At 36.1% G+C, this 15,097-nt stretch overlaps 1 protein-coding gene across 1 annotated transcript in view; it reads left to right on the top strand.

Annotated features, from left to right (window-relative positions):
• PCLO (piccolo presynaptic cytomatrix protein) overlaps positions 1–15,097 on the top strand; it is a 367,233-nt gene that overhangs the window by 318,259 nt on the left and 33,877 nt on the right. Inside the window, 1 exon segment of the mRNA XM_010580944.1 lies at positions 3,626–3,693. Within this exon segment, the coding sequence (XP_010579246.1) occupies positions 3,626–3,693 (68 nt within the window).

Genomic DNA, 15,097 nt, shown 5'->3' with positions numbered 1-15,097 from the left:
CCAGGAGTTTTACTTCTTTTCCTGATTTTCTCCCCCATCCCACTGGATGGGGGGGGGAGTGAGTGAGCGGCTGCGTGGTGCTTAGTTGTTGGCTGGGGTTAAACCACGACATGCTGTCAGACAGGAGAGGTGCTAGTCTCAGCCTTTGATGAAAGTGTGTAGAGGTGGGCTTGAGTTGTGTTTTAAAAGTACAACTTTTGTAGGCCTGAGAATGCTTAGTTTAAGTTTTCAGATTGACCTCCTTCTACAAAGAAGTGTAGTGCAACTCAAATTCAGATTCCAGATATAACCCAACTTTTCCCAAGTTTTAAAGATTTTGAGTAGAATTTCTCTGTTCTTGGTTGGAAAAAGCTTTTGGGGATGGAGTCCCTGTAGGAATTATCAAGCTACTATCAGTGTAATGATCCTATAAAATGATTTAATTTTCAAACATTTTACCCAGTTAACTACTCCACAGAGAAAAGTTTTGCCAGGATTTTTTCCCCTCAACTTTGGTAGCATGCACCTTCATTTAGCAATTTCATTTATATTCCTTTATAGGCAAAAGTAATTTCTCCTGATCAACTTAATGTTTCTGGCCTGAAAATTTTATAGATTGACTGTTCTCAAAATATTAGTTGGTGGTCATTGCTCATTCAGTGACTGCAATAGTTGTTCCATGTTTTTCTGTGGGACACAAGTTTTTGCTTTTCCCTTGAAGTCCTGAATTATTAGTCACAAGAGCTTGATATAATCTTCCTAAAAAAAGCTTGAATAAAGAAAAAATTCATTCTCTAGAACTGTGACATTTCTATGTATTCATCATTTTCTAAAATAAAGCCCAGTGGTATTTCTCTACAGCTTATTAGTAGCTAAAATGAAAATAGACACAGATCTAATATCTCAATCTGATCTTCAGAATCTAGGAGGACAATGTGAGCTCAGGTTGTGGGGTGCCAATTGTTTAATCCTCACTGAACTTTTCACTCATGTTGTTCTAGGTTAAAATGAGTTGTACTGACCAGTGGCAAAAAGACGATCTTTAATTGGGTTTGACAATCTCAAAAGAAAATTATTTTGCCGTCATTCCTAATGAAAGCAAAAAAGCATGACAGGAACGGGACTTCCTTATGAAAATCTAGATGAAAAGTTGCAAGTGCCTATTACTAAACACATTAGCAACACTGATGTAGAAACTGCAAGATGCTAGAGATACCAAATGTCCAGACTTCTGACAAATAAGTTAACACTAGATAGCCAGTTAAACTTCTACCAAAAAGTACAAAATAAAAACATATTTTTGGGTTTTTTTTGACAAAAGCAAAGATGCATAAAATCTTTGTGCACAGAAACACAAGATGGAGGTCCTAATAGAAGTTTTTAGTTCACATATGCTAAATTTGAGTCTAAATAGTATCACTTACTCTGTATTGCCTAGCAATGTGACATTATCTACAGTTACTTGGTATTTCTCTGACAGATTCACCAGTCTATTAAGCCTGAAATCAGCCCCACTTCTACTGGAAAGCAGGAAGAAGTCTCCATGGCTTCGGCTTTTCTCTTAGTAATTTGTTCCCATGAATTTTACTTAATCAAATAAAATATATCTAGGCCTCTTATTTTCTGCTAAGGGCTAGACTATCTTTTTTTTTTATTATTATGGCATTTTTAAAATAAATTGTTTATATGCTCATATTAGACAGAGACTTTAAAAATTACACAGGACTTTTATATAGATGGGAAATGCTTTCTTTTCCATTGTAGTCTTAAGGGCTTTACATAGCAATGTAATGAAGACGAATGACAAAATTACTGTTTACCATCAGAGACCTTTGGGATAATTCCTGGGGAGAAGGTTTTAAAAAAGATAACTGTTTCCATTTTGAATTCTGGATAAAAATTCTTATAAGTCTGAATATATGTATGATTGAAATTCTAGTCAACATTTGCATTCCCACTGGCTTGATAATGACTTCAGGGACTCTGACCTTGTACACTAATTCAGCATATCCATGAGAATACAGCTCACAATTTGGATGTGAAGCATTAAGGAGGCTAAATAATTCTAAGTGTCTTGGCATATAAAAACATCTTTGGTTATAAACTCCCTGTTTAGATTATGTTGCTGATCTATCAATAGAAAAATTATTGGACAGGCTGAGTTTTAAACTCTTTACTCTAGTCCAAATGCTTTTAATCATAGGAACATTTAGTCATGAAGCAAAATAAAAGAATTAAATAGTGACACTGTGGGAATTGTTTGATGAGGTAACTAATTAGAACACTTGCCAATACTAAATATTGTTATAACTATCAAGGGAAATTAGCCATTATATACAGTTATACACAGCTGAATAAATCTTGTAAAGTCTTTCTATTTGGGAGATATTTTTTTAAAAAGACTCTTATTATCCAGTTGTAATACCCCGAAAGTTACTCATGTTATCTAAAGACCAGATTCTCTATGCCTTTGTATTGTGTAGCCATCTATACCAGGATGAAGTCTGTAAAATTATATTAATTTTGAATGCAAAGGTGAAGAGCAACTGAACAATATGTAAGGGATCTAACCATAGGGACAAATAATTCTTGTATCATATTTGTAATACGTTTTATGAAGCATTACTTCACAGAAGAAAAAAAGAATAACTTTCAGTTAAAATTGAATTTTAAATCACTTTAAGAACTGACATTTTATACTAATTGTTTAGTTCATTGTGAACTTGGACAGCTTCTGTTGCTGTTGTGAACATGAAGCTGGCTCACTGGTAGCAAAGAAAAATGCTGACCCTTTAACCCTTTAACTCCAGAGGAATCACATGCATCTGAAGATAATGCCTTATATTCTCTATCACAGCATTTCAGAGTCTTCAAGGAGAAAGACAAATAGAAGCACAAACACCTCATAGTAGCAGACATTTTTGAGAGTGACTGTAATCATGCCTTAGAGTTTGCAACAAGTGTGTTTAAAGATAGCTTAAATTTTACCTAACTTTCATTGCCTAAAAATAGCCATCTAGATTCCAATCCAGGTTCTTTCTACATCAACTGGAGAAAGATAGGCACCTCCAGAGCATAATTTACTGACCTTATTTTAAGATTAATGTAACTCTCAGAACTGAGTTGTTTCTTATGCTAAACATAAACTGTAATGTAAAAGCAATCATTAAAGGAAGAAAATGACCACAAACATGCCTTACCTTTGAAGTAATGGTATTGTAGACCAAATATCAATTTTGTGACTCCTTATTATATATTTCACTATTCACTGTAACAGGATAAAGTGAGGAGAGGAGCTATGCAGACTGGTTGCAGAACACCAGGCTGGTGGGGGGCAGGTAGCAGAGAGCACTTGATGGCCCCATTCTATAAGAATGTACAATCTTAACAAGATATGATTTCAGTTGCCTCAAAAAAAAGAAAAAAATAATATTCTTAAGTAATTGTCCAAATAGCAATAGAAAAAAACTATAATCCACTTTATTTTCTTGAAATTAAATATATATATATATTTTTTTTTTTTTTAGAAATACCTGTGATTTTGTCTTTTTGTACAGAACCAAGCCTTATTGGCTTGGATGTATCATTTTCTTAGATCTCAACTCTTCATGGTCTTATTGACAACTACCACCATATCTTTTAACAGAGGGAAGATGAGCCAGAACGGACAAGAACCTGTAAAGCAGTCGGGAGTAGGATTAACCGATGCAGAAGGTAAAAAGAAATACAAACAACACTACAGTGGTATCCCATGTTTATAGAACTGATATGTTTATTTCTCTTACTTGTTGTGCTATGAAAGGTTAGCCTATGCTCTCTTTGTATTGTAGATTAAGATCCTGACTTTCATTTACTCTAAGGGCCCTTTACACATAGCACCAATGTAATGAGTCTTCAGTTTAAAGGAGAACAGTGTCTTACCTGTTTATTTAAAGTAATTAAATAGTTAGATTGCAATGAATAATATCTGCCTTTCAATGTTCATTGCTTTTCATAGTATTTGAATAAAAAATATGAAGTATGGAGCTGACTCAATACTCATTAAATTAGAAGAAAATATCCAATGGCTGTCAGGCTCTATTTTTATAACATTTCAGAATATTTACTTCTTAAAGCAATTATTAATTTTGGTGTCTACATAAAACATTAAGTTTAAATAAAAATATTAGCTGAACATCAGGTTCGATGGCTGCACTTAGAATATAGTGAAATTCTTATCTGATTAGGAAATCCTGAGTGAATTTTTTCAGTATGAATGTGATGCTGCCAAAGAAGGAGACATTGTAATACTGGAGCTGGAAAGAGCCTGACAGAATGGCTTTCAAAGTTTCATGAGCAATGTGATTATCTCTTTCATGTGCAATAATGGAGAACTGCATGAAAATTGAGAGTGTTTTGTATTGAAGGATATGTTAGGAAAATTCCATTTCCCTTTGCATATAAGGTATATTCTTTCATGTGTATGTTTCTGTTGACCTCAAATATAAAACTTAATTATCATTACCTCCATTTTATTATTAAAATAATACTTTCATCAACTAAATGCATTTCAATGCAGCTTTGAGGTATTAATTCATAAATTGAAATTCATATATACAATTGAAGTTAACTTCATGTTAAGTTCAGTCTTAAAAAAAAATCAACATTTTTCAGGTTTCTGCAATCTGTATACATGGGGAAATAATTGCTGTTGCTATATTTGAGGTAAAAGCAGTCTAATGTTCCACAGATTTGATGAAATCAAATTAGAATTTGAAGGTAGAACTCTAAAACTGTCTTTTCCACATCAAGAATCCTTAACTGTGTATATGCATTCTACTAAATCTTTCAGTACATAGTACTCATCATACAAAAATCCAAATTCAGCTGCTTATCAAACTTCAATTTGTTCAATGGTATTTTTAAGTATTTGAAAAACAAACCATTTTTTAAAAGAGAAATGGTGAGATGAAAATGGGAAATCAGGAATTTTCCATTTTTACTTTGTCATGATGTTTTTTATACAGAATTATATTTGTAAACAAATACTTTTCATCATTTTGTTCATCATAAATTGCCCCTTAGTTAAGGTCTTGGATCATAAATTTCAGAACCTACAAATACAAAATGTTTTAATTTAGTGTTTGTGTCATTCAAAAAAGAAACCAAAAACAAACAAAAAACCCAAACAAACTCAACCAAAGAAAACACCTTTTGAAACATTTGAGAAGATGTGTATATAGCATTTCAAAATCTGCAAATAACTCAAGACCTGCAATTCCCTAATTTTCACTTATGGTACAATTCACCATACAAACTTGAGAACTCTAAGAGTTACAACTCTGTCTGATTAAATAAGTGGTTCTTACTAAGTGTTGTTTCTCCCCATTGAGAGAAGCTGGGGCAGCCTGCCTAGTTTTTAGTGTCTGATTTCTAGCTGACTAAGATGGGACAGATCAATCTCAAATGATAAATTAAACTAAAAGCTGGAAAACAATTCAAGAGCATTGCAGTTTCAGCATGTAAATATAATTATCTTGTGAGGAAGTAGTTCAGAATTTAGAGGAACTCAAGATTAACTGAGAATTACTTCAGTATTAAAGAATTATTGTGGTATTCTTTTCATAGATGAACAAAAGTGAATGAAAATCTTAAAGTCTTAATGATCAAATGATATCTTTTCTGTAGTTCAGTTATCTGTGTTGTGGACCAGATGAGCTCTGCAATTAACTGGAAGCAAATATTCATTCCCATTTTTCATTAATTTGTAGAGAGTTCCCATAGCTGACATTTGTATTCGCATTTGAAAATAAGGATTTAGTGTTGTACTTAAAACCTTTTAATAATAGTACTATTTTTACATTTTCAAATATTCTTAACGGATAACTTCTGTGAAAAGTAGCCTGTGGATTGCTCTCTTTAAAACTGTGCAGAATAAATTAATTGCTTCAACATGCGGATCTACTGCTACTTGAAGTGTTTTAGTCATCCAAGTCATTCACACAGGCCTGGCAAGTATGGCAGGGGACTTAGAGGAGCAAGATATTTAAGACCAGTAGCTGGAGGCAAAGCAAGGTAGGACTCTCGAATGGCAATCAAAACCGGTTTCTAGGCAGCTGAATCGAAACTGTAGCAACAGGATTCAGATTCAGCTCACAGGGTATGACACCAAAATTCAGGCATGTGCATAAGTGGAATCACCAGGGAAAAATATGCTCCTTTTGTAATTGTTTACCCACTTGATAAATGTGCTCATGTTTTGTTGGGAATAGTTTTTGTGCTGTTAATATGTATTGGTTAAGTTATAAGTAAATATTGGAAAACAGTACTATTTACTTTGCTGACACAACCAAATGGTCAATATAAATAACTGTGAGTATTGCTACGATAATCTTTGTTTCTCTGAACATATCATCTTGTCATATTCTGTATTTTCGTACTACTTAATAATATAAAATAATTCAGAGTTTTGTTCTTGGACACTGTGTTACAGTTATTTTTATGATATGCATTGTTGCATGCTATCTTACACTAGACAATCTGCCCTGAGCAGATAAAATACGTCATCTTCTTAAACTTCAGTAAATTTTATTATACATTTTGTGATCTTCATTGAGTTATGCAAACCAATTTCTCTATTAATTTCAGAAAGTGCAATATCTTTTGTTTAAAGATTTCTTATGACATGCTATGGAATATTACAGACATTACAGACAAAAAAAACAATTGCATTCCATGTAAGGATTGAAACTAACAATTAAAAGCAAATGATTAATAACTCGATTCAGTTGTAGATCATGATTGGTCTATCTGCCCTATGAAACTGCTCAGTCAATAGATCCAGATGGTATTTCCACCTACCAACTATTTATCCAATTAAGAAATATATGGGGATAATTATTTTCATATATTTCAAAAGTGTGAATTTACTAGGTAAGCCCAAGCTGCCATTATTTCTAGTAGAAGAGAGATATATAAATAGCATTTTAATGGAAATAGTTTACTATAAGGAAATTTTGGATCTTCTAATTTTGAAGATACTATACACATGCAAAATATCATTCCTCTAGGATCACAGATATTGAGATTCATCTCAAACAAAGACTCTTTTAGGAAAGATGAACATATCTGTAAGCATGGCCTGGCTTCACTCCTTCAGTATTTTTTGGAATGAATGAGTACTCACAGTGCTTGTCATCTTCTGTGCTTGGCATCATTGTTGTTAGGATTTTCAATCAGAGAATTATAAACTTTGTATAGAAACAGAGTAGCTCCCCAACCACATCTTCCAAGAGAGTTGGTTTTTGACTTTAAAAAAACCAAATTCCCATCCAGTCCGTGTCCTGAATACCAAAACTTCTCTACACAGTTCTGCCATGGCTCAGAGGCTCACTTTCTGACATTTCCAGTGGTCCTTTGAGCATCATCCTTTGAGTGTAGTAAAATGAAGTCCTGCAAGTAAGAAACTCTCTCTCTGTATAAATGACTGAACCTGGACAGAAGATTGCAGAATATTCCAATAAGGCCTGTGTAGATGTATTTCCACAACCGAGCAGAAGGAATAGATTTGTACTATTTCAAAGTCTGATGATGCACACATACTTATGGAAATTCTGCAAGATGAAATACTAGTGATATGCACTCTTCGTTTACATAATCTTTAATGAACTCTTCCAGGGTTTTCCTTTTTTGCATGCTGTGTGGTAGCCTGAGTTACAGATTTTTAAAAAACAAGAAACAAATTCTGTGATAACATCATGCTTTAACAGGCAAGTTTTACAATACTGTGATTTTTGTTTCCTTTATTCACAATAATCTAAGCTAAGAAACACCCTTTTTTTTTTCCTTAATTTCTGAGCTTTGTGGATCATCATCCTGGATTATAAACTAACAAATTCAATTTAACAGTTTCATCACTTAAGTTTATATTTCATTACTTAAGACAGTCTAATCTTTATTTATGAGAAAAATGGTTGAAATACCACACAAACCTTAAAACAGGTTAGGAGGTCGTTCTAATAACATTTTGGAGGAAAGGTGCATGACCTCTGTAAGTAAATGACTGGCAATCATTTGACTTTTAAATTTTCCTTTATAGCTTTCTGAATAGTCCTGGTGAAATTTTCATCCATCATGTCTGCACGGAATAGACCCTGGAGTAAATTATCTTGCAAACTGTATAACACTTTCTCTTGAAGGGATACCCAGGAGTAATAATGTGGATTAGCACTCTCAAGTAAAATAAGGCATGAAAGAAACTGACAGCACAGGCACAACTAAGCATTTCCACATTCTTTGAAGTAATTAAAACTCAGGAAAAAAAATTCATTCTCCTTTTACTTGCTGTTTAGTTAAGCTAGAGTAACTCTGTTTAAGCCAAAGGACTCACTGTGGTATGACTGAGAACAGACTAAGGGCTTGAGATGTTGCTTAAATCAACTTGCTGCATCTCCACACCTTAAAAATTTAGCATTTTGATTTTTTTTAACTCCAATGGTTGAAATATCATAACTATAATATTAGTCCTTATGAGGATGTTCAGAAAGAAATGGTCTTAATTTTGGACCTTCAATGAGAAAGTTATAAGTAAGAGGAGAAAAAAGACAGATGAAGGAAATTATTAAGGGCTAATCATAATACACTTACTGAGATTTGCAAATGCTTTTGCCTATGCACAAATCTGTACTTTGATGTCTTGCTTGGCCAGGCTGAAAATACGAGTTCTACTGCAGATGAGAAACTTTTCTTGCAGTTATCTGTATCATTTCACAAAAAAAAGAGGACTATGAGATCAGTTTAAAACATGATGCTTAATATTCATGAAGGAGGTTATAATTAGAATTGAACTTCTTGCTGGATTAAAATTAAGGTGAATTTTATTGCCCTTGCACAAGCAATGGTGACTTTGAATGAAAACACTGAGACTGGGAACAATGTAGGACAGAGATCACATTAACTATTAAATTTATGTAACTTTGGGATCATCTGAGACTTTCCTTCTTTCATAATCAAGTCTAATTTATATTTTTGCATCTATTAGAAGGTAACTTCTGTGAAACATAACCTCATCTTAGGTCATTTAACATGAATACCAGAAAGACATATTTAGCCATTTTTCCCTCACAAGCATTTTTCTCTTTAACTGCTCAAACATAAAAAAAAAATAAAAAAAAAAATTTGAAAGGAAGCAAGAATTATATTTATAGACACTTCCCCCACAAAGGTGCATAAGGGAAACCAGATGTTCAAACACCCAGTCACTTGTTTTAAATGTTTGGAATAAGTCCTTTGATATTTAATAGAGAAGCACTGTAATTTAGGTATGAAAATGTGAAAAATGGGATAAAGAGACTCTGAGATGGATGTTCTGGGTTTGGACAAGAGGGATTTCCATAATTCATGGAGAGCAGATTTTCTGGTGGTTTGATGCCAAAATTAGTGGAATTCCTATTTTGAGGAAGTCCAGAGGGGCTCATGCTGGAGGATCTCTGTCTCAGAATGAGAGAAGCAAAGGTGCCCTCTGCCACCTCAGCAGCCCTTGGATACCAGGGCGCTACAGGACAGAAGTCAGCTTTGCTGTAAAATAGATGAACACAAGTTATTGTCCTGAGAGCAGCCAGTTACAGGCAGCAAGTGGTTTCTGGTGTGCCTCCAGAGACCGGCAGCATTCCATTTTAGGACTACATCCTCACTCTCTGTGGGGACTGGTATACCACCACTACAGACCAGTGTTAAAAAGTATATCAGCATCTAGTTTATGTGCTACAATTTGCCCCTGCAGATATCTAAGTCTCCTTGCAGACTATATGATGAGTCTAAATACTCTAGGTATTATAAATAAATCCTTAACTTCCTTTGGTGTGAAGGAAATTCTCCACTAAACTCTAACAATTTATTTCTAATTATTAAACCAATTGCCTTGGTTGCTTTTCTTTGTCAGTAATCAGAAAAATTATAGTAGATATTACTTCTTCCAGAAGCCTCAACTACAGAATAGAAAAAAACACAACCTGCAAAATGAGTAAAGTGGGAGGGAGTTTAGACAGAGCTCATTTTTCTTACCAATACTCAAAGATGGGTGATAAGTTAATTGAAAGCAGCCCTGCAGAAAAGGACTTGGGGATATTGGTGGATGGGAAATTAGACAGGAGCCAGCCACGTGCACTCACAGCCCAGAAGGCCAGCCGTGTCCTGGGCTGCATCACAAGAAACGTGACCAGCAGGTTGAGGGAGGTGGAAGAAATGTTTTATGATGAGGGTGGTGGTACACTGGCACAGGTTTCCCAGAGAGATTGTGGCTGCCCCATCCCTGGCTGTGTCCAAGGCCAGGTTGGATGGGGCTTTGAGCAACCTGGTCTAGCAGAAAGTGTCCCTGCCCATGGCAGGGGGGTTGGACTAGATAATCTTTAAAGGTCTCTTTCAGCCCAAATCTTCTATGATTCTGTGATTTGAAAGAGGTGACAATGATTACTGAAGGGTTCAACACACAAACTGCAAATACTCCTGTCCTGTGTCAGTGGTATTCGGGGAACAGTTGCCAATTCAGGCAAAGGTATTTTGCAGTTATAGAAGTAGAAACACTTTTATCCTTTGACAGTGGTTTCTTCTGTGCCGTTGACTAGGAGCTTCAGGCACGCACATCTCACTCGCTTCATCCAGTGTTTTGTCTTAAACAGATACCGTTAGTGACTCTGTGCCAGGAAAATCTCACTTTCTTTTCAGTTTCTTACTTTGTATTGAGCTTCAATTACTGAAGCAACATCAGCATGTCACATGTGTAGTATTGGGCAGTAAGTGTCTGAGAACTGTTATTGCCAAGCAAAATTGAAAGAATCATTATCTATTATACAACTGCTCACTTCTGTGTTTATGTCAGCAAGTGACTGAATAGACAGAAGAATTGTGAATCCACATGCCCAAGGTCACTAGCAAGAGTAGTAACTCCAATTAACCTACAAATCATATGCTAACATGTATTTATTTTTCTTAAATTTTGTTAAACTGAACTTTATCTTCTGGAGAGAAAATTCCTATCTCCTACAACATAATTCTCAACTCATAACACACTAGCAGTATATAGACCAGCATTAAATGACCAATTCAAAACCAGACACTTTCACAATAGCAGAGAATTTATGTTATTTTGGAATAGTTCCATGTTTCTGCAAAAAGGCTCGATTCAATTCTTTTCAAGGTCTTTTTAGACTGGTATATCTAAACCACCGGGAGCACCATCTATTTTGTTCTTGCACACACGTCAAATACTATCTTTGCTGTTTTCTGCCTTCCCAATAACTCAAATACCTCAGGAGTATTGAACCTTTAATCCTGACATATACTAAAACATAAGAGAACCTGAAAAAACAGTCTGGACTTTCAAATATTTTTCCTGAATCAATAGGATCTTGTACTGACTAAGTATGAGACTGTTGACTTGATTGTAATGGATATTGATCCATGAATTTAAAGAGAATTCCAGCCAATCTGAAATGTTTCCAGCACTGACTTGAACAGTGGTTGAATTGCATTCTTTGGTTTTGAGTCATGTCCAGTAGTACATAGCAAAAGAAATTGCTGCACACACTGTGTCTTTCCTAAAGAGCAATATAAGCCTGGTGATCTTTTTTTTAAAACCCATTTTTAGCAGCTGTAATATCTGCTTTTATAGTCTTATTGCCATTCTAATTTACATGTACATGAGGTCAGTTTGTGAAATAAGATATTACTGAGTAAAATATGATCCTTGCCCAGAAAGAGATATAATTGAAAGAATAAGGTATTGCCAGACTTCTCTACTATCTCTATAAATAAAAACACTACAATTCAACCTGGCATTGTTTAAACTGTCTTTAATATAAGATCACAACCTTCCTTTCTGCCATCAGGTTCTGCCAAAGGTCTACTATCTAGTACTCTCGACAGCATAAGACTAATCAATGCCAACAAAATTTAAAGCAGAAAACACCAGCAAGGATGATTTCTCACATGAGTACTTGCTTCAGTACAGAGAAAAAAAAGGGACACAAGGGAATAGAAAATAAGCAATGAAAGCACTTGCAGCTAGCGTGTCACGTGCTGATCCCCTCATACCACACCTCCTTTATTTTTGGAAATGCAAATTTTAATTTCAAAAATTGAAAAGATCAGGTACTCTTTCTGTCACAAGGGATCCTTCAGCAATGAACCAGCCTTATGCACTGACAGTAGTCATCCTCTCTCACTTCTTTTAACGCTATCTATAATATTTTATACATACTCCCTCAAGCTAGGAATAGTCATACTACTAATATCTAAATACCAAACTAATTTGAGGAAGTGATTCAAGATAAACAACAGCAATATTGTAAACCTAAGAATTATCAGCTTCATCTCTAAACTCTGGGAAACATTTCTTTTATCTATCCCTGATTGGCCCCGTACTCCAATTTGCCCACCTGGCTCTCCAGTAATAATTGGAGCAATTAGCTCTGCCTTCCTGAGGTATTTGCCAGTATAATCCAGCTGGTTTTCCTAAAAAGAAGCAGAAAGAATTTAAATAAGAATAAAGACTGCAGCCAGAGACAGAAACATAGCGGAAAAAAGATAATCTTCTATATTCCTGTATCAACATCACAAAAACCATTGCGTTACATAGTTACAAATCATCCTGTTCCTGAACTGTTATTATAAAGTGTCATTAAAAGACAAGTAAATAATCCAGGAAACCTGACTGTGATTAACTAGTGGCTGGCCAGCAGCTTATGCCACTCTTGTATGAACTGGGACTGAATGGCTATTAGCCATTAAATCATGTGGCAACAAAATTATAAAAAACTTGATTTTTATTTTAAGCTTTCATTAAAAAATGTCTGCCTTTCCCATGAAATCTGTAGAAAATTAACAAATGTTAAGAAGACAAACAAGGAAAAACAAAACCAGGAAAACCTGAAAGCACATGTTTCACCTTGAAACCAAAATATCACCCTTTGATATGATGCTTCAATAATCACCTGGAAAGATAATTTGCTTGCCTAATGTTTTTAATCAGTTTTATTGGACTAGCTCTTAAATGCATTTCCACCAACATAAGGCTGCTTGGGACTTTCAGGAGGTTTCTTCTGGTGACTTCTTGGAGGTATAATGGGGTCAGGGTGTTTGGACTGGGAATCGGAGTGCTAGCAATTCCATCAAAAATCCGACAAAGCTACATGGTGTCATTTTGGGGGAAAAATGAAAGAAGAAAGTTTTGGTAGAATTCTGTAATCTATGTATTTAAAAAGATATGGTTATAAAGGAAATCTCGTTTAATACCAGCTGGCACATCTAGTACAAATACCAGTTAATAATGAAGACCTTCAACACCGGAAAGCAAACAGCGGGATCCCCCCACCAAAAATAGAGTAAAGAAGAAGATGCTGGAATGTATGATTACTGAACCTGAGCCTTGTCTGGTGTAAGTCGGAAGAAGGGCTGCTTCACCTAGTGAGTAATTTAAAACAACTTTGAAATAGAGTCACTTTTCATGATCAGTGTTCATTTAGAATCTGTGAAAGTCAGGTTGAAGCATTAATATGATAGAAGGTGAACTGCTAAATTCTAAATAAATTCCTTTCTGTGATGAAATTGAAACTAGGAGATACTGAGTAGAATCACAGAATCATAGCATGGTTTGGGTTGGAAGGGACCTTAAAGTTCATTTAGTTCCAACCCCCCTGCCATGGGCAGGGACACCTTCCACTAGACCAGGTTGCTCAAAGCCCCATCCAACCTGACCTTGAACACTGCCAGGGATGGAGCATCTAGAACTTCTCTGAGCCACCTGTGCCAGTGTACCACCACCCTCATCATAAAACATTTCTTCCTTATGTCTGAACTAAACCTACTCTCTTTCAGTTTAAAACCATTGCTCCTTGTCCTGTCACTACAGGCCTTGGTAAAAAAGTCTCTCTCCATCTTTCTAATAAGCCCCCTTTAAGTACCAAAAGGCTGCAGTAAGGTGTCCCCAGAGCCTTCTCTTTTCCAGGCTGAACAACCCCAACTCTCTCAGCCTGTCCTCACAGGAGAGGTGCTCCAGCCCCCTGATCATTTTTGCGTCCCTCCTCTGGACTCACTCCAGCAGGTCTGTGTCTTTCTTGTACTGGGGACCCCAGAGCTGGACGCGGTACTGCAGGGGGGGTCTCACCAGAGTGGAGGAGAGGGGCAGAATCCCCTCCCTGGACCTGCTGGTCACATTTCTTGTAATGCGGCCCAGGATACAGTTGGGTTTCTGGGCTGCAGGTGCACACTGCTGGGTCATGTTGATCTTCTCATCAACCAACAGCCCCATGTCCTTCTCTGCAGGGCTGATCTCAATCCATTCTCTGCCCAGCCTGTATTTATGCTTGGGATTGCCCCGACCCATGTGCAGGAGCTTGCACTTGGCCTTCTTGAACTTCATGAGGTTCTCACGGGCCTACCTCTCAAGCCTGCCCAGGTCCCTCTGGATGGCATCCCTTCCCTCCAGCATGTCATCCTCACCACACAGCTCGGTGTCATCAGCAAACTGGCTGAGCACGCACTCAATCCCACTGTCCATGTTGCCGACAAAGATGTTAAACAGCGCCGGTCCCAATACCGACCCCTGAGGAATGCCACTCCTAGGGTTTTTCAATGTCATCTTCCTGGATAATTCAGGTGATCTCCTCCATTTAGCAGTGTGATTAGGACCCTGAATTTCGTGCATACTCCAGGACAAAAAAGTAAGTAAAATAGATCTGTTTTAAGGCCAATAATGTTCAGTGCTCAAATACGTATAAGCTATTATGTAGCAGGAGTGGGGTTGAGGGGAGTTCAAGAGGTCATCTCATTGCTTCAAAACACAATATTGTTCCTAAAAGGCTTTTGCTAACTTGCACCAAAAAATTCTTAGTGGTGATAGAGGCTTTACAGCTTCATTAGTCTGTTCTAGTGCTTTATTATCCTTGACACTAAATTTTTTTTCCTAAATTCTAGCCTCATCTTGCTTGCTGAAATTAATACTCAAGGAGAGAAATAAGAAGCCAAAATCCAAGCTCTTCCCCTCACAAACATAGTATATTTTATCAAGCACTTCCTATAAATAGATTTTTCTAAGCTTGCCAGAAATGATAACACAGCTGTTCCTACTGAACAGTTCTGTATT

Source organism: Haliaeetus leucocephalus, unplaced genomic scaffold (assembly GCF_000737465.1).
Source record: "Haliaeetus leucocephalus isolate CR32 unplaced genomic scaffold, Haliaeetus_leucocephalus-4.0 Scaffold751, whole genome shotgun sequence".
Taxonomy (NCBI): domain Eukaryota; kingdom Metazoa; phylum Chordata; class Aves; order Accipitriformes; family Accipitridae; genus Haliaeetus; species Haliaeetus leucocephalus.
The sequence above is the reverse complement of the archived record's forward strand: the minus strand, read 5'-3'. Positions and strand labels throughout refer to the sequence as shown.